At 33.1% G+C, this 23731-nt stretch overlaps 1 protein-coding gene across 1 annotated transcript in view; it reads right to left on the minus strand.

The window, feature by feature from the left end:
- Prkci (protein kinase C iota) overlaps window positions 1-23731 on the minus strand; it is a 68329-nt gene that overhangs the window by 25953 nt on the left and 18645 nt on the right. The window contains exons 3-8 of the mRNA XM_076868944.2: window positions 16362-16451; window positions 15377-15427; window positions 11875-11960; window positions 9277-9417; window positions 6593-6647; window positions 5444-5502 (exon numbers count right to left, since the gene is read on the minus strand). Coding sequence (XP_076725059.1) covers window positions 5444-5502; window positions 6593-6647; window positions 9277-9417; window positions 11875-11960; window positions 15377-15427; window positions 16362-16451 — 482 coding nt within the window. The remainder of the gene's footprint in view (window positions 1-5443; window positions 5503-6592; window positions 6648-9276; window positions 9418-11874; window positions 11961-15376; window positions 15428-16361; window positions 16452-23731) is intronic.

Raw genomic sequence — 23731 nt, forward strand, 5'->3', positions numbered from 1 at the left:
AACTTTTGTGACTGGGGGATTAGAGGTATCACTGATAGGAAAAATAAAGTGTATGAGTAGATTAGACTGACAGAATGGTTGGGATAATAGTTCGAGTCTTTATATTGACTTTGGGAGTTACAAGGGGACATGAGGATGAAAGAGTATGCTGGAAGCTTTGATATATAGATTTAAACTAATCAGAAGACACATTTAGAGGCATTTTTAGATTAAATAGACAGGAAACAAGCATGAAGCAATTCAGCTAATGAAAGACAGAATCATGTGAAGATTTAGAAATAATACTAATAATTTGCTATGGTAATAAGAATAAACAAAGAGGAATTAAAAACAGATTAGGGCAGGTTAAGAAAGAAGAGAATGGTAAGAAAATGAGTCAATGCTTAACTGCAAACTATAAAAAAATCAAATTAAAAAAAAAAGCACAGTTCCTTTCAGACACAATGATGAAAGACTACATGAAATAACAGAAGCCAGGTAACAGTGGAATGTCACCTTCAAAAGGCCTAAGGAAAGTGAGTACTAACCCAGAATTCTATATGCTGCAAAAATAGTCCTCAAAATCAAAGTGAAATAAAAACATTTTCAGGTAAAAACTACTAAACCCATCACCAGTAAGCTTATAGGAAAATATGAAATTGAGTTCTTCAGGAAGAAAAATACGTCAGATGGAAGAACAATGACACAAAAAGGAAAAAACAAAAAGTAAAATGTGGGCAAATTAAGGTATCAATTATTTAAAACACTAACACACATACACAGAATTTTAAACTATGCAAAAAGCACCAAAGGCAGGAAAGAAAAAGAAATTAATCAGAAATATGCTAAGGTCACTGTATTTTCTGGAAAATGATGAAAGTATTATTAATAATTTGTACTAAATTTTAATAAGAACGCAAGATGCAATCTCTAGACAAACCAGTAAAAGAATGAAGTAAAAAAAAAATCATAATATCACCACCAAACATTCAACAGATTTGCTAAAATTAGAGACTGACTATACAAAGTGTTGACAAGGATGTAGAGTAAATGAACTCATACCCTGTTGGTGAAACTAGAAACTGACACAAATAGAAAACTGTTGCCATTATCCTACTAAAGTTGAAAGTGCACATGAACTAGCCAACTCCACAATCAGTTACACACCTAACCGAAATGCTAATACATGTGAACTAAACCACATTTCCAAGAATATTCATAGCAGCAAATCATAATAATCAAAATCTAGGGGGGCAAATCAACAGTAGAACAGAAAAACTGACATAACAGTGAAAACAAATGAAATACTGCTGTGTGATACATGGAGGACTCTCACAAACATCCTGCTGTGTGAAAAAAAAAAAACAAATACAAAAGAATACAAGCTGTATGAATCCATTTATATAAAGTTTGAACAACAAAAGGGCAAAATTAATGTGTGGTGTTAAGACAGTGGTTGTGTTTGGGAAGAAGGGAGTCCTAGTGGCTGGGAGAAAGCATAAAATGGCATTTCAGGATGCCGAAGGACCTTCATTCTTGATCCAAGTGATCATCTATGAAATGAAATAAGTGTTCACTTCGTGAAAACATATCTGCCAAATATTAATGATCTGTGCATTCTGCTACATCTATTTCTACAATTTAGAAGATACTAAAAACTGTAAAAATAAAGGTAGATGACTCTGATAAACAACCAAACTGAAATTAATAATAATAATAATAGCAGTAAAGATTTCTAAAAGGAGCACAAACTATATAAAAGGTTCAAAGACCAAAGGAAAGAAAACCTTAACAACTTACAGTACCAGAAGAACAGAGAATTTAGTCCATATTATTAGGAATGTCTTTCTTTGACTGACTCATTTAACTTGTGAACAAAATGTAGAAGATTTTGTTAGTTGTAAGACAGATTATAAATGTTGACAACCTTGGCAATGTAAAAGTAAAATATGTAACTAAAAGAAAAATTGGAAGAGAGTGTATAGGTAGCTAAAACAGAGTCAATATATTGACTAAAACAGAACAAGAAACTAAGATACGAGATTAAACAGGTGACCAACAGATTTCCTTCAAAAATACAGCAGTAGAGAAAGTGGGCAGACAATCTCAAATTATATTACAGAGCAACAGTAACACAAACAGTATGGTATCAGCATAATAACAGACATGAAGACCACTGGAATAGAAGAGAGAGACAAATGGATGTAGATTAAGTCATTTGATCCTTGACAAAGGTGCCCAAAGCATATGTTGGAGAAACGACAGCCTTTTTAACAAATGGTGCTGGGTAAACTAAACATTCACATATAGCAGAATGAAACTAGATCCCTATCTCTCACCTGGTATTAAAAAGCAACTCAAGGGCTGGCGTTATGGCTCAGTGGTAGCGTGCTCGCCTAGCAAGTGCGAGGCCCTGGGTTGGATCCTTAGTACCACATAAAAACAAATAAAGGTATTGTGTCCAACTACAACTAAAAAAATAAATATTAAAAAAAAAGCAACTCAAAATGAATCAAAGACCTGGAAATTAGACCAGAAACACTAAAATTGCTAGAAACAAACAAACAAACATATGATTAATATTCAAACAATAAGGGATGGGGTTGTGACTCAGTAGTAGAGCACTTGCCTTGCACGTGTGAGGCACTGGGTTTGATCTTCAGCACCACATAAAAATAAATAAATAAAATAAAGGAAAAAAAAAAACTCAAGGGCGGGGGTTGTGGCTCAGTGGTAGAGTGCTTGCCTTGCACACATGAGGCAGTGGGTTCGATCCTCAGCACTACATATAAATAAATAAAGATATTAAAAAAAATTTTTAAAAATACTCAAACAAAAAAAGGAGTGTAAGCACTGAATGTCTCAAAAAATTCCTGAAGTTCAAGAAATAAAACCAAGAATCAATAAGTAGGACAGCATCAAAGTAAAAAGATCTTTGCCAGTTACTTTTCCAACAGGGGATTAATATCCAGAACATATAAAGAACTCAAAAAAATACATAACCTAACTAATGGATGGGCAAATGAACTAAACTGACATTTCTCAGAAGAAAAAACACAAATGGCCAACAGACATGAATACACATTCGACATCCTGAGGAATTCAGAGAAATGCAAATCCAAACTATATTGAAATTTTTATCTTGCTCCAGTAAAAATGGAGATTATCAAGAATATAAATAACAATAACTGCTGGAGAGGATGTGGGGGGAAAGTGCACTTATACAATGTTGGTGGGACTGAAAATTAATACAACCACTTTGGAAAGCAGTATGGAGAATCCCCCAAAACTAGGAATGGAATCACCATAACACCCAGGTATCCAACTCCTTGGTATTTATCCAAAAGATCTAAAATCAGTACACTATGATAATATATGCATACCTATGTTTATAAGAGCAAATTCACAATAGCTAAATTATAAAACCAGCCTAGGTACAAAGAAAATGTGGTATACATATGTAAAATGGAGTTTTACTCAGCCATAAAGAAGAATGAAATTATGTAATCTGAAAATAAATGGAAGGAATTAGAGACAATGTGCTAAGTGAAATAAACCAGACTCAGAAAGTCAAGATCAAATGTTTTCCCTCGTATGAAGAAGCTGGTTTTGTGTGCTGGGCAGATATACATTTTTAACAAAGTGGGGGGAATATCACAAAAACAGAAGTCCAATAGAGTAGAGGAAAGGAATCAAGAGGGAGGGAGGAGAGGAGGGCATATGGGAACACAAGGGAATGAAATCTACCAAATAATACTATGTTCATGTGTAAAGATACAATAATAAATTGTTATAGATAATAGATATAAATAAAATATACTAATTAAAATAATAATAAAAGGAATATTTGTAAAGTCCAGAAAGAGGATTAGAAGGAAGGAGAAGGGGAGGGAAAGGAAGGTTCAGGGAAATGAGATTCGTCAAATTGTATGTTATGTATGAATTTGGTAAAATGAACCCCACTGTTATATGTAATTATAATGTACCAAAAAATGCAGGTAGATAAGAAGACTAACCATGTAATACTAATTATTTTAATTGGATAATGGATACAGGGGTTTTCTTATACTATTCTGCCTACTTTATGTTTGAAATTTTCCATAATAAAAAGTTAGATTTTATTGACTGCTATGGTGGTACTGGAGATTGAACACAGGCTTCACACATGCTAAGCAAGTGCTCTACCACTGAGTTCCCACCCCAGATCTTTTTTCCCCCATTTTTTTTTATTGTGGTGCATTATAGTTATACATTTATTGTTACATATTTGTACATGCACACAATATAACAATATAATTTGGCCAATATCATTCTCCACAAGCACTTTCTTAAAAATTTTATTTTAAGGCAGGGTCTCACTAAAAGTTGCCCAAGTTGGCCAGAAACTTGTAATCCTTGTGACTCCCGTCTCCTAAGTAGTTGGATTTTGGGCATGAGGAATCCTGTCATTCAGCACAGTTGTTTTTTTCAAAAGGTAACCAAGAGAGGAGCAAAATATAATACACCTATCATACACTAAAAAGAAAAGGAGAAAGGAGGAGGAAGTGTGAAGTAAATTTTTTATGTCCAGAAATACATAAACTTCAAAAACCAAAAAACAGAGATATAAACATTAAACGGGGAAACACATACACACACACACACACACACAAATTATGGCTAAAAAGTGGTTACTCTAAGAAGTCAAACTTAGAAGGGGTGAGCCACAATAATGATTTGCACTACACACTTTAAAAAAAAATAAATGGTTATTATTTTAAATATTTTCTAACTGTGTGCAGTGGAACACGCCTATAATCCCATTGGCTCAGGAGACTGAGGCAGGAGGATCTCAAGCTTAAAGCCAGCTTCAGCATTTTAGCAAGGCCCTAAGCAACTTAATTAGACCCTGTCTCTAAATAAAATTGAACAAACAAAAAAGGGGTAGGGATATGGCTCAGTGTTTGAGTGCCCGTAGCACAAAAAAACCCAAAAAAATTTAAATTAGGAATTTGTTCTGTTTTAAAAACTGATAAAATGCTTAATTAATAGAAAACAATAGTGGCAGTTAAGATATTTTAATTGTATTTAAAATAAGCAATTAGTTGACAAACTGAAAGAATCAATAATTCTAATATTACCAAGTATTCTAAATACCATACATTGTGATTTTTAGATTATTTTAAAATGAAAATGTTTCCCAAACTATTTCCTAATTTAAATTAATTACCAAATTAAATCAGAATAAAATTCTCAAATTATTAAAAACCATTTGTCATATTTTATCACTATCATCTAATACCTAAGCCAATGTGTCATATTTCTAAACTGTTATATCTTATTAAAAAGCTACTGAGGGGCCGGGGATATAGCTCAGTTGGTAGAGTGCTTGCTTTGCATACATAAGGCCCTGGGTTCAATCCCCAACACTGCCAAAAAAAAAGCTACTGAAACAGTGTATTTATAATATAACAAGTTATCTTACCTCCTTTTCCTCACCCACTTGGTCCAAACTCTCATGACTTGAAGGATTATATGGAATTACTAAAAATCCAAACCCAAGAATTAAAAAGAAGAAACACAATTAAAGTACTTTAACATAAATATTTCTTTTGATGATTATGAATTTGCACTTTTTTTTTGAGTTTTTTCTTCTGAGTAAGTTTTTATCATTTAAATCTGAATACTTGTCCTACTAATAGCATGTTATATATAAACTTAAGAGTCAAATCCTAATCTTTAGGTAGAGAGAGAAAGCACCAACTTGGTAGCCAAGTATTGCTCTAATAAATATTTTTTAAACAATTCTCTCTCTTTTTTTTTTTTTTTTACATATTAATCAAGCAATTCCTTGTATATGGCTGACTCAAAAACCCTATTAAATCTTTCAGCATGACTGAAGCACAGCAATCGAGAGCCTATGATTTTTACTTCTTACTTTTTTCACACTTCAAAAATGTCACTGACTTTCTAAAGTAAAGAAATGATAATGCTGGGCTTTTATTCCTTAAAGCAACTGGGGAAAAACGCCCAACATTTCATAGCTTCAGGAGCAAGAGACTGCATTGTCTTTCCAGAAAAACTCCTATCTTCCTTTTTCATGGTTTTTGTTTTTTTTTAAATTGAGTTAAGAGCAGATCATGCTGCTGTATCCCATTTAATTGCTCTCCAAATTTCCCAGATCTGTGCTTAAGGTTTTGTTCCTATTTAACATTTTTACTCACAGCATAGTTTTAGATTTCCTATAACTGCATTTCTATCTTCTAAATAATATCTACTTCTGCTAATAAGGCTTGGAATAAAAATAAGTCACCTGAATACAGTCAATATGGCCCACAAAATCTGCTTTAAATTTTTTCATTGTGAAAAACAAACTAGGTTTGATGAATGTAAAAGAGTCTCAAAAAGAAATGCATCTGAATTAGAAAAATAAGTTATTTCTTAGAGTTTACACACATCTCTAAAATATTTATGTAAACTATATGGTTAAATAAATATTATGACTAAACTTACCACCACAAAATAAGCTTATTTCCTATTGCTAGAGAAGAATATTAATGTTTTTGAGCTTGGGTAGAAGTCTTCAAATACTACCTTGTTTGTGAAAAATGGTTCATGTGAGCCTCATTCTTACCTGTCTGTGGATGGTCTGAATGCATGGAGGACTGGTCCATTGGCATCATTGGTTCCTATAAACATTTCCAAAGACACACTTAGTGGATTCTTTTTAAATTCCAATATTTCTATAAATTAAGAAACAACTTTTTTTTCAATGAGGAATATTAAAATTTAAATTTGAAAGAATAAACCTTAGGTGACAGTTGTTATTATATCTAGTAGTGTTTTATGAAACTCTATAACATTCCTATGAATGAGATAACGTTAGTCACATTTTACAAAAAAAGAAACAAAACTAATTCAGACCATTGATTGGAAATTAAACTCCTATGCACTCTGATTTGTTTCTATTCACATTATCTTTTATTTCTTGAATTCCACTTTAAGTCTTTGGCAAGATATTTCTAGAATATGAGTTCTTTGTTGAGGTCCAGAGATAGTTTTCAAGATATTTATAAACTCTTTAAAATTATGTTTTATTTTATAGGTTTCCCATTTTTCTGAACATTCTTAAAGGTGTCAGTGGCCCAAAAAAGGAAAAGAAATACCTTCTAGAAACTGACTTAACAAACAACCATCTGCAAATAATCTCAGGAACAATGTTAATTCAAACCAAAGTTGTTACTAATTTGTTAATCTTATATTCAAATTTAATGCAGGAAGAAGTAAACTTGAAGAAGAACATTAGATACACAATTATAATTTTAAAACTACTAATGACAGGCTTTGAAGGGTATGGATTTTTGAAGAAATTCAACCTCTATCTTAAAGTATCAATAACACTATCCCTCTTTCTTCTACATGTATGAAAACCCAAGTCTTTCTATCACCTAGGAATACTCAGGAATATCATTAGGAACCAGGAAAATTATGTTTATAATTTGTAGCCTTCTGATTTTCCTTAAAATTGGATCCCCCCCCTTAACTTTAAACCCATTCCTAAACTTCTATGAACTCACTCCATAATTCCAGTACTGAAGAGCTAACAGTAATATCCTACTTTCAATAAATGTCCAAAGAAGGCCAATAAATAAACATGATATAATCACTGTAGAGGACAATTTAGAAAGATGCATCCTATTCCTTTTAAAAATGCATTTCTTTTAACCTAGTAATTCTGTTGCTGGATCTTTAAGGAAATAAGATTTATTTATCATGCAGTTCATCATGATTTTCTTTATAAACAACCCTAATGATTCAACCCCAGGAAAGTAAGTTCTAATCAACCGCAGGTTAAATAAATTATAGTAGAGACATGTAACAAATTACTATGCTAAGAATGATGAGACTAGCTATAAATACACATAGAAAGATGACCAGATTATATTGTTCAGTGACAAAAATGGGTTAAAAAATAGGATGCATATGATCTCACTTTTGTTAAAAGGTATGTAAAAGAGACACTCAATACACATGCCTTCTGTTGGATAAATACTAGTCTTCCACAATAAAATTATAAGGAAAAAAAGGACAGGGGATGAACTAGTAAATTTAAAAATATCTAAGAGATATGAATTAATTACAATTTAATCCTGATTCCTAATGAAAACAAAAACCAAAATATGACACTAATGGAACAACTGAAATTTTGAGCATTATCTGGATGGATATTTGAAATAAGAAATTTGTTTTTTCTAGTTAGATATTTTTAAAAAGCCTCTTTTAGAAGTATATACTGAAATAAGTTTCAAAATAACACTGGGCAAGGAAAAGTTTAGTAGGGGGAAACAGATGAAAATAAAGTTGATCATTAAGCGTTAACTGTTAAGGCTGGGGGACTGCTCCATCCACCCACCATTGTACGGTTTCACCTATGCTTATATGTTTACATATTTTTCATATATAAAAATTGAAAATGCTTATGTAAATAAATTTGCATAAGAAAATTTTTGAAAATATATAGCTCAAAAGACAATTACCTTTAGATGGCAGAATTTATGAGAATATTTTTTTTAATTTTTATTTTTAGTTGTAGATGGACATAATATGTGGTTTCAGGGATCAAACCCAGTGCCTCATGCATGCTAGGCAAGTGCTGTACCACTGAGCCACAACCCTGGCCTATGAGAATTTTTAACTAATTTTTCCTGTATTCATCTGCATTCTCTATTTTTTCTAAGTGTGCCTTAATTACATAGGTAAAATATGAAGAGAAAAATCAAAAATTTAAATGTTTTTTTCCCCAGTAATCCCACATTTTAAATAGCAAACGTGATACTCCTAACTCTTTTGCTTAAGCATAGAATAATGGGAGCTATAAAGAATTTAGAGAAAAAAGTCTCTTAAATAGTTCTTCCTGTATCTTAACCAGAGAATCAGAGAATTTTATAGGTCAAAAAGAAGAAAACTACATCCTACAAATAAATATTATCATAAGTATCTCAAAAAGTTACAAAGTTCACAATATATCAAGTGGAATGTAAAGTGTTCCTACCCACACTAACAATTTTTTGAGATGTTCTTTAACATCTCCCTATTTTTTAAAAATATTTTTTTAGTTGCAGATGGACACACTATCTTTATTTTATTTACTTATTTTTATTTAGTGCTGAGGATCAAACCTAGTGCCTCACATATGCTAGGCAAGCGCTCTACTACTGAGTTACAACCCTAGCCCAAAATCTTGTTAACCTTGTTTTAATAGTGTTATCAAGCATACTATATAACAAAAAAAAAAAAAAAAAGACAACTGTGTCTTACCGGTGGCAAAGAATGTCGCCCACATTCAATTGTGACTAGCTTGTGGCACTTCTTATGAACCAAGAGTTTGCAGTTGATGCACTTATATCCTTGGCGTCCAAGTCCCCATATTCGGTCTGTGCAGATGGCACAATGAGCACGCTGCCAAAAATATTTTATTAACAAACAAAAAAAGGTTATAATCATTTCCAAGAGTTTGTTCATAAAAGAGTGAAAGTGGTTTTTTTCTTCAATTCAATTCCCTTCATCGTGGTGTTAATTGTCAGCACATGAAAAAACAAAACAAACTTTCCTTACATATAATTTTTCAAAAGCTATGAAGTTTAGTGAAAGAGAAACAGGAAAGGGAGCTTGTTTTAAGGAGATAGTGACGTGTGCAATCATGTTGCTGTTTGTTATTAAGGTCAAAAAATTTTCATAATTAAGTCATAATAATGAAAGCAGAAAAAGTGAATTAACTTGAAAAACATAAGACTTTTCATACTGTCAAGGGTCAAATTAAAGTCCTGTTTTGGCCTCATATTTTACAATTCTCCAGCCTTAACCTGAGTGGCTGGGATTATATGTATGAGCCACCACACAAGGCCAAAGCCCTGCTTCCCCATTCCACCACTGGGGACTGTACCCAGGGGTGCTCTACTACTGAGATGTATCCCCATCAATTGATCAATCCATCTGTCTATAAATCTATCTACATATCTATCTATATTTTGAGACAGGGTCTTGCTAAATTGCTGAGGCCAGCCTCAAACTTCCCATCATCCTGCTTCAGTCTCCCTAGTTGTTGGGTTATAGGCATGCACCACTATGGCTCACAGCCTTGTGTACTTGAACAGCAATACCTGAAGTGACTTTTCATTTGTTAGACATTTTTAATATCAGTGTTATTGGGATCCCAGGTAGCTGTTTCTATTTTTATGAATTTCTAATTTCATGAATTTTAATGAATTTAGGACATAACATTAATTTCAGAATAGAAATTAAGTCCATAAATTTGTATTTACAAAAAATTTAAAAACATGGTCTTCTGGGCTGAGGTTGTAGCTCAGTGGTAGAGCACTTGCCTAGCATGTGCGAGGCACTGGGTTTGATTCTTGGCACCACATATACAATAAATGAATAAAATAAAGGTCCATCAGCATCTAAAAAATATTAAAAACAAACAAACAAACATGGTCTTCTGGAGACCGCCTGCCTGCTTTCAAACCTTGACTCTACCATTTACTAGCTGTGTCATCTTGGGAAAATTACTTAACTGCCCTACATTTCATTTTCCTCATCTACAAAATTAAATTATATACTAGTTATCTCATAGGGTTGTGTAAGGATCAAATGAATATACATAAAAGCACTGGAAAAATTGCCTGATATAATTCAAAATATACCCTACTGTCATATGTATCTAAAAAGAACAAATTTTAAAAATGAATAAAAAAAGAAAGTCATCATACCACAGTAATATATGCAGACCCGTGTTTATAGCAGCACAAGTCACAATAGCCAAACTGTGGAATCAGCCTAGGTGTCCATTAATGGATAAATGAGTAAAGAAAACGTGATACACATACACATACACACACACACACACACACACACACACACACACACGAGTTCAATTCAGCCACAAAGTAAAATAAAATTATGTCATTTGTAGGAAAACAAATGGAATTAGAGACCATTATGTTAAGTGAAATAAGTAAACTCAAGGTAAAGGGATGTATGTTTTCTCTCATGTGGAAGCTAGAGAGGAAAAGGGAAAAAAAAGGTAGAGGTGGATCTCATGAAAATCAAGGGAAGATCAGTACAGGAAAGGGACTAAAGAGTGAGAAGTAGGGAGAAAAGGGCAAGTGCTGGGGAGTGATATTGATTAAATTATATTGTTACATAGCATGCATGTATAAATGTGTGACAACAAATCCCATCATTATGTACAACCATAATTCACCAATAAAAACTGTGGGGAACAATGATATTTTTAAAAACTGCTTGATATAGTATAAAAGCTAGATAAGCATTTGCTATTTATTTTCTAAACAATGAAAATTAAATTACAACATTAAATGGTTTGCAAAACAAACCTTGCTAATTTTCTGAACTGTCTTGAATTACATTTTGTTTTGTTTGGATTATATTTTAAAATGCAAATTTCTTATAGCTAGGGTAACCACATAATTAATAAACTAATTTGGAGCATTTAAAAAAATATATTATTTGTTGATGAACCTTTATTTATTTATATGTGGTGCTGAGAATCAAACCCAGTGCCTCACACATGCTAGGCAAGCATTTACCACTGAGCCACAATCCCAGCCCAACTTGGAGTGAAAGGGCCTAGGTGTGTAGCTCAATAGTAGTGTACCTAGCATGTCAAAGCCCTGGGTTGAACCTTCAACACTGAAAAAGAAAAAAAAAAGTACAAAAGGATATGCTATTAAAAATACAGGTATACTACCCCAGTTAAACTGGGAATGTAAGGCTCTGCTACTTTTTCAAAAGTGACTAAAAGATTTAGGGACAAAATAACTAACTTTCATAGGGGGACAAAAAATAAAATAAAAAGATGTCTCAAATTACCAACATCCAACAAACTAAATTTACCCTGTTGAAACGTTTGGCTTGAAAAGTATGGCCATTTGCACAGTAAAGCTTTCTCCAGCGACGGGCACCTCTGCGGTAGATGGATTCTGAAGAGGTTAAAAGTTAAGAAAAGAAAAAAAGAGCAAGTATGAATAGAAGTAATTTTATAATTAAGTTTGTGATTTTTTTTCATGATATTCACTACAGGAGAAAAATATATACTGATAAAAACCATTAAGTGAAAAAGTAAAACATGTTCTTCAAAACCAAATGAAAATAAAGCCCAAGCAGTATAAATGTTGCAATTATTACTATTGCTTTTTTTTTTTTTAAATGTACCCCAAGGTTGGTTTTTTGTTTTTTTTTTTTGAGTAGAGGGATTGAACTCAAGGGTGCTTAACCACTGAACCACCTCCACAGCCCTTTTTGTTTTTTGAGACAGAGTCTTGCTAAACTGCTTAAGGCCTCGCTAAATTGCTGAGGCTGGCATTGAACCTGTGATCCTCTTCCCTAGGCTTCCAGAGTTGCTGGGACTATAGGTATCTGCCACTGCACCCAACCCAAACGTTTTTATTTTAAAAATACTTTAAGCCCACAGAAAGCTGAAACACAAAACCTGCACTCTGTAGCTTTACCAATTATTAATGTTATGTCACCTTTGCTTTCCTCTCTATAAAAAATATAATTTATTTTCTTCCCTCAAACATTTGGAAGTCCAGATGCAGACATCATAAAGCGTAAATACCCTTAACTAACTAACTACTCACTGCCTGAGATTAAGGTCATTCTCATAACCACAATATCTTTCCTATGTCTTAGACATTAACATTAATTCAGTATCACCCAATATAGAGTTAATATACAAAAATTTCCTAATTGCTCCAAAAGTGTCTTTTAAAACTCTTTTTCTATCTAGGCTCTAATCAAGAGTCAGGCATCTCATTTTTTTTCTTAATCCCTTATTATAAAACATTCATTCTGTCTTATATATTTTAGATTTTTCATTTTTTTTTTTTTTTGGAGTTTTAGTTGTCTTACGTTTTATATTCCGGGTTTGTCTATTTCCTCATGGGTCAGTTTTAAATACTTTTGGCCAAAAAATAACATACAGATGATGTGTATTTCTTATGGCAGTACATCAAGAGGCACACAAATGTTAGAATGTAGCCTCCCACTACAGATATTTAGTCACTGTTAAATGTAGCGACTGCAGATCTCTTCATTGTAAAGGTACATTTTGCTTTGTGAAAAGGTGAAAGATATACACAAAGAGAAACCAGAATACACAGTGTTTTACCTAAACAATTTGATATTTTGTAACCACAAGAGTATCTTCTTCCCCAACAACTTTTATCCAACAGTTTTATGTTAATGCTTTTCTTAAACACACTTAGAGAAAAAGGTTCCACAAGTTGTCCAGTCCAGGCCACCTTAACTTTGGTTAAGACTATCACATATATTGTCTATTAGTCATTAGTCATAACATTTCACCTCTATAGCTAATACTAGGGAAAGATTAATTGAGTTTCTAAATTCTTTATTATTATTATTTTTATTTGGTACTGGGGACTGAACCCAGGGACACTTAACCACTAAGTAATATCCCTAACCCTTTTTATTCTTTATTTTCAGACAGATCTCACTAAGTTTGCTCATAGTTTCACTAAGTTGCTAAGGCTGGCTTTGAACTTATGATCCTCCTGTCTCAGTTTCCTGAGCCACTGGGTCTAAATTCATATTTTAAAGCAAATGTAGCATTGAGTTCACTATTTCACTTTAAAATAGAAAAGACCAGTTGTCATACTCTGAATTAGAAATCTTCAGATAGAATAACCTTAAATACAGATGTGTTTGCTTTAATTATATTGCTAGCAGTAGCCAAAGCAGAACAGTTCTGTTAATAATATTTTAACCTGAAAGAACATTCCATTTCAAAAGTTTTTTTGAACTATCTTGACATACCTTAGGCATTTTAATGTTGCCTGAGAATTAAAAGGGCCAAGAGACCTCATCAGTTTTCCTCCATGCCCTAGTTTAGTAATATATATTTTACTGGTGGAGAGGTGATGTAAAAATCTCCACTAGTAAATGTAAAGATGAAAAATAAACATGAACTATAATAAAAGCTGGGAAATTATATTTTATCTGGGAAGCATGCTACAGATTTATGATAGACTTGGATGAGGATGGAACTCTGGAATCAGGAAGATCTTCTACAATGGCAAGTATTTTGAAATTCTGGCTTTGGACAAAGAAATCCAGTTGGGTGAAGGTAGCTTATGTGGCTTTAATCTTTCTGTACCTGGAACCCTAGAGAAATATTTCTAGTTAAATCCAAATGTGCATTTTTAACAACTGCCTCAAGGTTCCACCTATTTTTTTTTATTTCCCCATCCTCCTCCTCTTCTTCTTTTAATTAATATTTTTTAGTTGCCAATGGATTTTTTACTTTATTTGTTTGTTTATATTTGGTGCTAAGGATCGAACTCAGAGCCTCACATATGCCAGAAAAGTGCTCTACCACTGAGCCACAACCCCAGTCACCCCATCTTCTTATACAGTACATGGATCCCATTTAACCCCGTATATTAACACCCAAAATTTTTCAATTTTCCCCTTTTACTATGGAGTATGAAGTCACAGAATTAGAACTTCAGACCTTGAAATTTCACTTAATTCAAAGTAAAACATTCACTGCTATTTTTCTTCTGAAGTCATAGATATGTACAGAAAGCAGAAACCATAAATGAAAATGAGCTAATATCCATAACTAATGCATTATACCATATACCAAAGAGTAGTAACTTACAGTAAAATTAGTTTGCATATGTAAATTACGTCAGAACAAACAATAGTTGATTTCTTCATTTTATCTTATTAATAATAACCATCTGGGTTGGAGGTGTGGCTCAGTGGTAGAATGTATCCCTGGTTTTGAGCAAAGTGAAAGGTCATGGGTTTGAGTCCCAGCACCATAAAAACAATCCAAATATAATCATCAGCTTAGACACTCAAAAGAATTTCCATAATGATTACTAAGAAACAAGCTGAAGTATTCGGAGGTGAAGAGTCATGTCACTTACTTACTATCATATGGTATAATAAAAATAAAACAAATGTGTGCTTGTTATATATATGTGTGTATGCATATATTTACACAGAGGCACAGAGGTAAAGCGATCAGAGAAAATATAAATAACTGGTAAATCTGTGCAAAGGATATATGGTATTCTTGTTTTCATAGATTTGAAAATTTCCAAAATTAAAAAACACGAAGCCATGTGACTTAAAATTTAACTTAGTTTTCCTTTTATATGTACAACAGACAAGTATGTGAGTTGTAATTAATTATCTGAATTTCATCTGGCAAAAGAAGAACACAGGCAGTCACTAATATATTCTAAATTGGACTGAAAAAATGGAAAAGAAATCAAATTAATTAAAAGTTCTATTTATGACTTCTTTGGACTTGTCCCATCACATAAATAACTCTTTTCAATGTAAAAAGTACACAAACACTTACTATCTTCTCCTGGACAAGGCATCCCAGGACGTTCTGGCACACAAGGGAATACTGAAAGAAAAGAAAATTAATTAACAGCATATATAAAACATATGAATTATATAAAATAACTAAGGTCGTATAAAAGAAGTTTTTATAAAAGCAAATATGTCTATTAACAAGGCATTAGAAACTCAAATTACTAAATCCAATCTCTCATTACTAATTATTCTTTTTGTCCTTAAAGAAATTAACTAGTACTTCCTTAAATCCTTGTTATAGTGATAACTTTGCTACCATGAAGAATTAAGTTATAAAATATATATATAAATATGAAACAAAATACCAGAGTCATTTTTAAAGATGTCAAGTAAATTTAGAAATAAAGTAATACTAGAAACAGTACCAAAAATTTAAAAATGTAAGTTCATATTAGAAGCTATAAGTTTATAAAAATACTAAATCAGACCATTTCTATAATGAGGTAGAATAAAAAGCAATAGTATATTTATGAACTTATCAGCTACTATAGTCTGTGATGTACTAAAGGACACAAGTTTATTTAATAAGAGCATGGAATACAGTAAGTGTTCAATTTCTAATATTACATATTTTTAAAAGCTGAAATAAGTTAATTTCTTTAAGCATTTGTTATAATTTTATACTAGAAAAAGATGAGCAAAATAATAAATGACTTCTAATGGTCTACTAGGATCTCAACAACCTATCTTAAGACTGCTGTGAAGACCCTGGAAGATCATATTTTAACATCCAAGAAGGCATATACAGGTAACAAATTTCCCAAGACTATAAGAAGCAGATTGATTTTACTTTCTCTACCATCTGAGAAACTACTGAAAAAAGACAATTACATATGAATAAGGCACAGAGATTAAGAAAATTATATCAGGATTGTGTTTAAAAAATGATCAATAATAAAGGGTCATTTCTTAAAAAAAAAAAAAAAAATAGCTCCAGGAAAAGTATGAAATGATTACTATTTTACCATGAATCAAGAGTTCTGAATCCTTATTTAGCTCATAAAGCCTAAAGGCTTCTTCTAATTCCAACTGAGATGATACTGTACACGGGTCTCCTAAAAAATATAAGAAATAAAGCTCAATTTTTAAAATCTCCAAATGTGATGATTAGTAAACAAATTCCATAATATAATATTTTGGGAAATATATGATAAAGACAGAGCTTTTGCTATTTATTTAGACAATTCTATTCTCTCAAGTAGGTGACATAACTTCCATTTCCATTTGTACAAAATATTACATAAGGCTCACAAAGACAACATTTTATACATATAAGCCATTTTGTTCTTAATATTCAAAATGCACCAAACAAAATTTGACCATATTTCAAACTGTCACTGCAGTATGATTAATAGAAATGGTCCAGAGCAAGCTGTTACCTGCTACTTTACCAGAAGTGAAAGTAGTTCCATTACCACAATATGGTTAGAGGTCTCCATGGAATCATTTTGTCAATTTTTCTTTCATAACTAAAGTACTCTAAACTTAAGAAAAGCCCCACTTGAGCTGCTTTTAAATATAAATGCACAGTTTTAGTAAACACTGAAATGGAGAAAGGAAGGAACATGTCCCTTAGCCAACTGGTAATCAAGAGGTGGCACATTTTCATGGGCAATGACATTCCTTAATAGAGGAGTCATTAGAAGGAATTTTGAGGCCTGCACTGTGCCATTCTTCTGCTCATTCCTGTGTTAAACTAAACCTCACTATGCACTAGATGCCATCTGCCATCAACCACATCCCAAACTCAGTCATTCTTGACAGAGAACTCTGCCTACTACTTGAGAGAAAAATTAAGAAATGAACTCATTTCCTTTCCAGCTGTCTGGAAGAAAAGAGTGCCTGTGTACTTTTCTCCAATTTGGTCACTGAATCCCTACAGTTCCTTTCATCTTCTCTGAACATTATTTTATTAATCCTTCTTAGTTAACTATATTCATTTTTTATTCCTCATAGTATCTACCTAACACAGTCTGCACTGAGTAGGTATTCAATAAACTGATGAATAATGGAAAGCCCAAACTAGCTTTTTTTTTTTTTTTTTTTTTTTGCAGTAGTAGGTATTGAACCCAGGAGCTCGTGCAAGCTAGGCAAAAGCTCTACCCTATTTACATTCCTATCCCTTATTAATTTTTAAAAAATTTGGAACTGATGATTGAACCCAGGGACACATTACCATTGAGTTATATTCCCAGAATGTTTTATTTTGAGACAGTCTTATTAAGTTGCCCTGGCTGGCCTCCAACTTGTGATCCTCCTTCCTCAGTTTCCAAACAGATGGGATTAAGGACCTACACCACTAAGTGGCTACTTCAGTGTTTCTGTTGTTGTTGTTTTAAGTAAATCGGATAACAAATTAGCATTCTAGTCTAGGAAAGTTTACAAAAGTTGTTTCACCTTGCCTAAAAGAAATAAAGTCACTCATTTACAAAGATTCACTTCTTCAGTTATACAAATTTCTTCCATTTTGTCACATAAATTAAAGTCAATACACCCAGGTGGTGCATTCCTATAATCCCAGCTACTTGGTAAGCTCAGGCAGAAGGAACACAAGTTCAAGGCTAACCTTGGCAATTCAGTGAGAACCTGTGTCAAAATGAAATTTTAAAAAGGCTGAGGATTAACTCAGTGGTAGAATACTTGCCTAACATGCATGAGGACTTGAGTTCAACCCTATTACTATGCCAAAGAGAGAGAGAGAGAGAGAGAGAGAGAGAGAGAGAGAGAGAAAGTCAGTAATTACATTTCATTTTACACATAGGTTAAAAAACAACTTCTGGGGCTGGAGCTATAGCTCAGTGGCAGAGCACTTGCCTTGCATGTGTGAGACACTGGGTTCGATCCTCAGCATCATATACAAATGAACAAATAAAATAAAGGCATGCTGCCCATCTACAATTACCAAAATAAACAAACAAACAAACAACTTCCGTGTCTACAGAATTATATTTAACTACAAAACAAAGTTAAACAGAGAAGCAGCAGATGAAAGAATAACAGAAGTCTCACATTTTAATAAGCATAGGAAGTATCCTTCCAGTTAGAAAAATAAGCCAGTCAGCTAAATTCACTCAGTTGTGATCAAACTTGGGATCAAAGTTACACAGCTCAGGGGTAGAGCACTTGCCTAGCATGTGCATGTGAAGAAGGCCCTGGGTTCAATCCCTAGAACTTCAAAAAAAAAACAAAAAAAGGATACATGGGAGTTGGGGTTGTAGCTCAGTGGTGGAGCACTTGCCTCACAAGTATAAGCCACTGGATTTGATCTTTAGCAACACATAAAAATAAAATAAATAAAGGCATTGTGTCCATCTATAACTAAAAAATATATATAACAAATTATATGAAACAAAAATTAAAAACAGATACATGGGCACATGACAGGCTGGGAGTATAGCTCTGTGGCTGAGCATATGCCTAGAGGACCTGGGTTTGATCCCCAGCACAGCAAATAAGATAAAAAAAAAAAAAAATAGTATGGAGGGGGGCTGGGGTTGTGGCTCAACGGTAGGGCGCTCGCCTAGTGTGTGCAAGGTCCTGGGTTCGATCCTCAGCACCACATAAAAAATAAATAAATGAAATAAAGATATTAAAAATAATTTTTTAAAAAATAGTATTATGGGACGGGGAAGGGGAGAATGATGTTTACAAAATGACAATTCCTTCAAAAATGTTTACTTAATTAGTCAAGGCAGTTCTTTCACATCAAAACAAATCAGTAACTGGTTTTAAATAACAGGTCAAAAGGTGATTGTCTTAAATCTGTTGAGAGAGATGAAGTGAGCTTATGATCTTCATGTACTCCAACATAATACACCACAATTAAATGATTAGTTTCAAGAATGATGTTCTTTATGTTACAGAAATCAAATTATAGTACTGTCAACTGCAATTGTGAAAAATAATTATTACTATTGCCTCTGTGTGCCTAAAATTAAGAAAAAACTGGTATCAGAATTTAAAGATCACATACAGAAAATTTAACTTTTAATGTAAGCAAGGCAAAAGGCTACAGTTCCATAGTCTCACCCAGAAATTAGAACACACAATAGCTATTTGAGGAGAGAGAACTATGAATTGCATTATAAGAAGTCTATTTCAAAGAATTAATTTAATTCACCTCATAAATCTGTAAATTAAAATACTAGCTTAAGAAAATATCAGAATGAACAGCAACTTCCAATGCTTAAGTCTACAATAGCTGAAGTAAAACCAAATTTGGGGAAGGTTGCTACTAGCCGTTTGTACAAATTGCAAATATTTTTTGAACACACTATTATTAAGTACTGCTATAAACCCTGGCGTTCCATGGTGAACAAAGCAGGTAAGATTTCTGCTCTCATGGAGTCTATATTCTACTATCAATTAAAAAAAAAAAAATGGGGGGGTGGGCAAGGTGGTAACACACAGCCTATAATTCCAGCAGCTCCAGAGGCTGAGACAGGAGGATTACAAGTTCAATGCTAGCCTCAGCAATGGTGAGGCATTAAGCAACTCAATAACACCCTGTCTTTAAAAAAAATACAAAATTGGGCTGGGATGTTCTCAATGGTTGAGTGGCCCTGAGTTCAATCCCTGGTACCCAACCCCCCAAAAAAAGTGGAGGGCAAAAAAAAAGAAACAGGTACGAATAAGAATAAGGCTCCTTGAAGGACATAATATAACTAAGACTCAAATGACAAAGATTAGCCATGTGACAATATAGGAAAGAACCTTCCAGGCAAAGACAACATAAAGAACAAAGGTATTATAAAAATATTTAATGGATTATCTCTAAACCAAGTTCTTTTAATACAAAGCATTACTCAGTGACTCCAAGTGAGTTACAGTTTGAACACTTTGACTGAAAAAAACAAACAAACAACAAATAACAACAACAAAAAACCCACTAAAATACAAACAAATGTATGAACTGATCAGGACAGAAGCAGTAAAAATAACACTAGTTCATGTTCATGACAGGAAGCATTTTATTAAAAGCATATGCTGTGTACTGTGATAAATTATTAGTCTCATTTCAGGTTGAAGATCTACTGGAAGATATCTATGACACTGATAATTAATTATATTTAAATTAACCTTGGATAGAGTAGGTAAAAAAATGATTGGATAGATTAAGACACTTAGTCGTCCTCTCAAATAACACAATTTAAATATCAAGTTGGCATTTCACTTATATTTGCAAAATGTTAGCAACTCATAATATCTGAGGTGGTAAGGGGAAAAATGAAAAGATCATCTCATGTAATGTAGTTGTGTCATTAACCAGTTTAACATTCTTATTAATTTTTTTAACTGACAAAAGGAAAAACTGTATATTTATGGTGTACAACATGATATTCTGACATAAGCAAGTTAATTAACATATGCATTACCTCACATGCTTATCATTTGGTTTAACTTAAAACAATATTTATTAGTGCATTATAGTTATACATATATGGGAGTCACAGTAAAAAATGTATACAACATAGTTTACTCCATTTCAATCCCTAGTACTTCCTCTTTCTTTCCCCTCCTGCCTCCCCAATTCCTTTCTTCTACTCTGTCATCCTTTTATTTATTTTTAATTGGTACATTATAGTTACACATAAAATTGCAATGCATTTTGATACATTCATGCAGGCACATAACATAACTTTATTCGTTGGTTTAACATTTTTTTGATGACAAACTCATGATGTACACATTCTGCAAATGACTATATAAATTATACTGTTTATAGTAGTGAAAAATGAGTCAAATGTCCATCAATAAGGGATTAAAAAATAAATCCAAGAAGCACCTACAACATGCAGCACAATGCAGTGCTAAAAACAGACAATGAGGGCTGGGGTCATGGCTCAGTGGTAGAAAGCTTGCCTAGTGTGTATGAGGCACTGGATTCAATTCTCGGCACCACATATAAATAAATTAATTAAATAAAAGTCCATTGACAACTAAAAAATATTTTAAAAAAAAGACAATGATCGGAATGGATGCACACTAAAATGAAAAATGTCCAACACACCTTGTAAAAAGAAAATAGTATATAACAGTTTATAAGTTTATATTAATAAAAGTATGTTAATAAATAATTTATAAGACATATACATTTGTGCCAGGTATGGTGATGCATGCCTGTAATCCCAGTGGCTCAGGAGCCTGAGGCCTGAGGATCACAAGTTCAAAGCCAGGGGCTGGGGTTGTGGCTCAGTAGTAGAGCACTTGCTTAGCATATGTGAGGTATAGGGTTCCTTCCTCAGCACCACATAAAATAAATAAATAAAATAAAGGTATTGTGTCCATCTACAACTAAGAATTTTTTTAATTAAAAAAAAAGTCTGAGGCTCAGAAACTTAGCAAGACCCTAAGTAACTTAGTGAGACTCTGTCTCAAACTAAAAAAATATAAAAAGGGCTAGGCCTAGTGGCGCACACTTGTAATTCCAACAGCTCAGGAAGCTAAGGCAGGAGGATCAAGAGTTCAAAGCACACCACAAGTGTGCGTCACTACGCCTAGCCCTTTTTATATTTTTTTAGTTTGAGACAGAGTCTCACTAAGTTACTTAGGAAGGTAGCAGAATACAACAGTTGCTAGTATGGCATTATGTAAAAATGTGGATGTGTAACCGATGTGATTCTGCAATCTGTATTTGGGGTAAAAATGGGAGTTCATAACTCACTTGAAGCTAATGTATGCTAATGTATGAATTATGATATGTCAAGAGCTTTGTAAGGTTTTGAACAACCAATAAAAAAATAAAAATAAAAAATAAATAAAGTAAAATAAAAAAAAAAAGAGTTCAAAGCCAGCCTCGGCAATGGGAAGGTGCTAATAAGCAACTCAGTGAGACTAAATAAAATACAAAATAGGGCTGGGGATGTGGCTCAGTGGTTGAGTGTCCCTGAGTTCAATCTTTGGTATCCAAAATACATAAAAAATAAAATAACAAGGGCTGTGAATGTGGCTCAGTGGGGATGTGGCTCAGTGGTTAAGTGCTCTTAGGTTTAATTCCGGGTACCAAAAAAAAAAAGACATACACATTTGTATACACACAGAAACTGTTATGGTTTAGATGTGGTATCCCCAGAAAGCTCACATGTGAGACAATGCAAAAGATCTGGAAGAGAAATGATTGGGTTATAGCCTTAGCTTAACCAGTGAGTTAATCTCTAAATTAAAGTGGTAGGGTATGGCTAAAGGAGGTGGGAATTGGGGTGTGGCTATGCTTTCCGTATTTATATATGATAAGCAGAGTCTCTCTGTGCTTCCTGAACACTGTGATATGAGTTGCTTCCCTCTGCCACCCTCTCCCACCATGATGTTTAGCCTCACCTGGAGCCCTGAGGAATGAAACTAGCCTTCTATGGATTAAGACCTCTAAAACCATGAGCCCTCAAATAGATTTTTCTTTCTTACAGTTGTTCTGGTCAGATCCTTTAGTTACAGCAGCAAAAAGGCTGACTAAAACAGAAATTGTCTAGAAAGATATATAATAAGCTGTTACAAGTAATTCTTCTTTTACAACTAGTATTGGTGAGGAAGGAGAGGTAAAAAGGACAAATAGGAGGTTTTCTTTTAAATTTCATAAATATCTATACTACTTTTTTTCCTAAAACAGTTAACACTGAATACTTAAGAGAAACTTGTTTAAGAAATGAAAATGCATTTGAATTACTGGTAACCTGGAACTGGAGTAATGTCTGTCCAGAGCTCCTGATACCAAAAATGGCTCCAAATATTGAGCTAAACATTATAATCATATTACTCAAAATAAAACTTTACTTGTATTCCAATTAACAGAAAACCATTATACAAAAGTAATGTATTTAGAGTAACTTTTAATTACACTCTGATGGCACTCTATCATGTAAAATAAAGTCTAATATAGTTTGTAATGTCTTTTGAGATCCAGTCCTGTATCTCTCAAACTTGCATATGCATGCAATTCACCAGTGGATCCTGCTAAAACGTGAACTCTAATTCAGCAGAGTAAGATGGAAACTGAGAGCCCCCCTTTCTAGTTAAGTTCTGCAGATCACAACTTTGAGTTATAAGGATCTAGACCAAGTTTTTAACTACCTATACTTGATCTTTAGTGAATAACTTGATCTTTTGTGAATTTTGTATTTCATACCTCTGTGCCCTTTTATACTTTATTCTTATCCTACATAGTTTTCCCAACCTCCTCCATCCCTAAAACTTTTATTCTCTATAATAGGTTTAGTTCAAACATTGAAGATATTTCAGGTAGGTATAGGTACTACTTCTTTTGTATTCCCTGAAGACCTGTGTTTATGTGTTCCAGAATTCATCACATTTGCTATACATACATCCATCTCCCTATCAGACT

The sequence above is a fragment of the Callospermophilus lateralis genome, chromosome 10 (genome assembly GCF_048772815.1).
Source record: "Callospermophilus lateralis isolate mCalLat2 chromosome 10, mCalLat2.hap1, whole genome shotgun sequence".
Classification (NCBI taxonomy): domain Eukaryota; kingdom Metazoa; phylum Chordata; class Mammalia; order Rodentia; family Sciuridae; genus Callospermophilus; species Callospermophilus lateralis.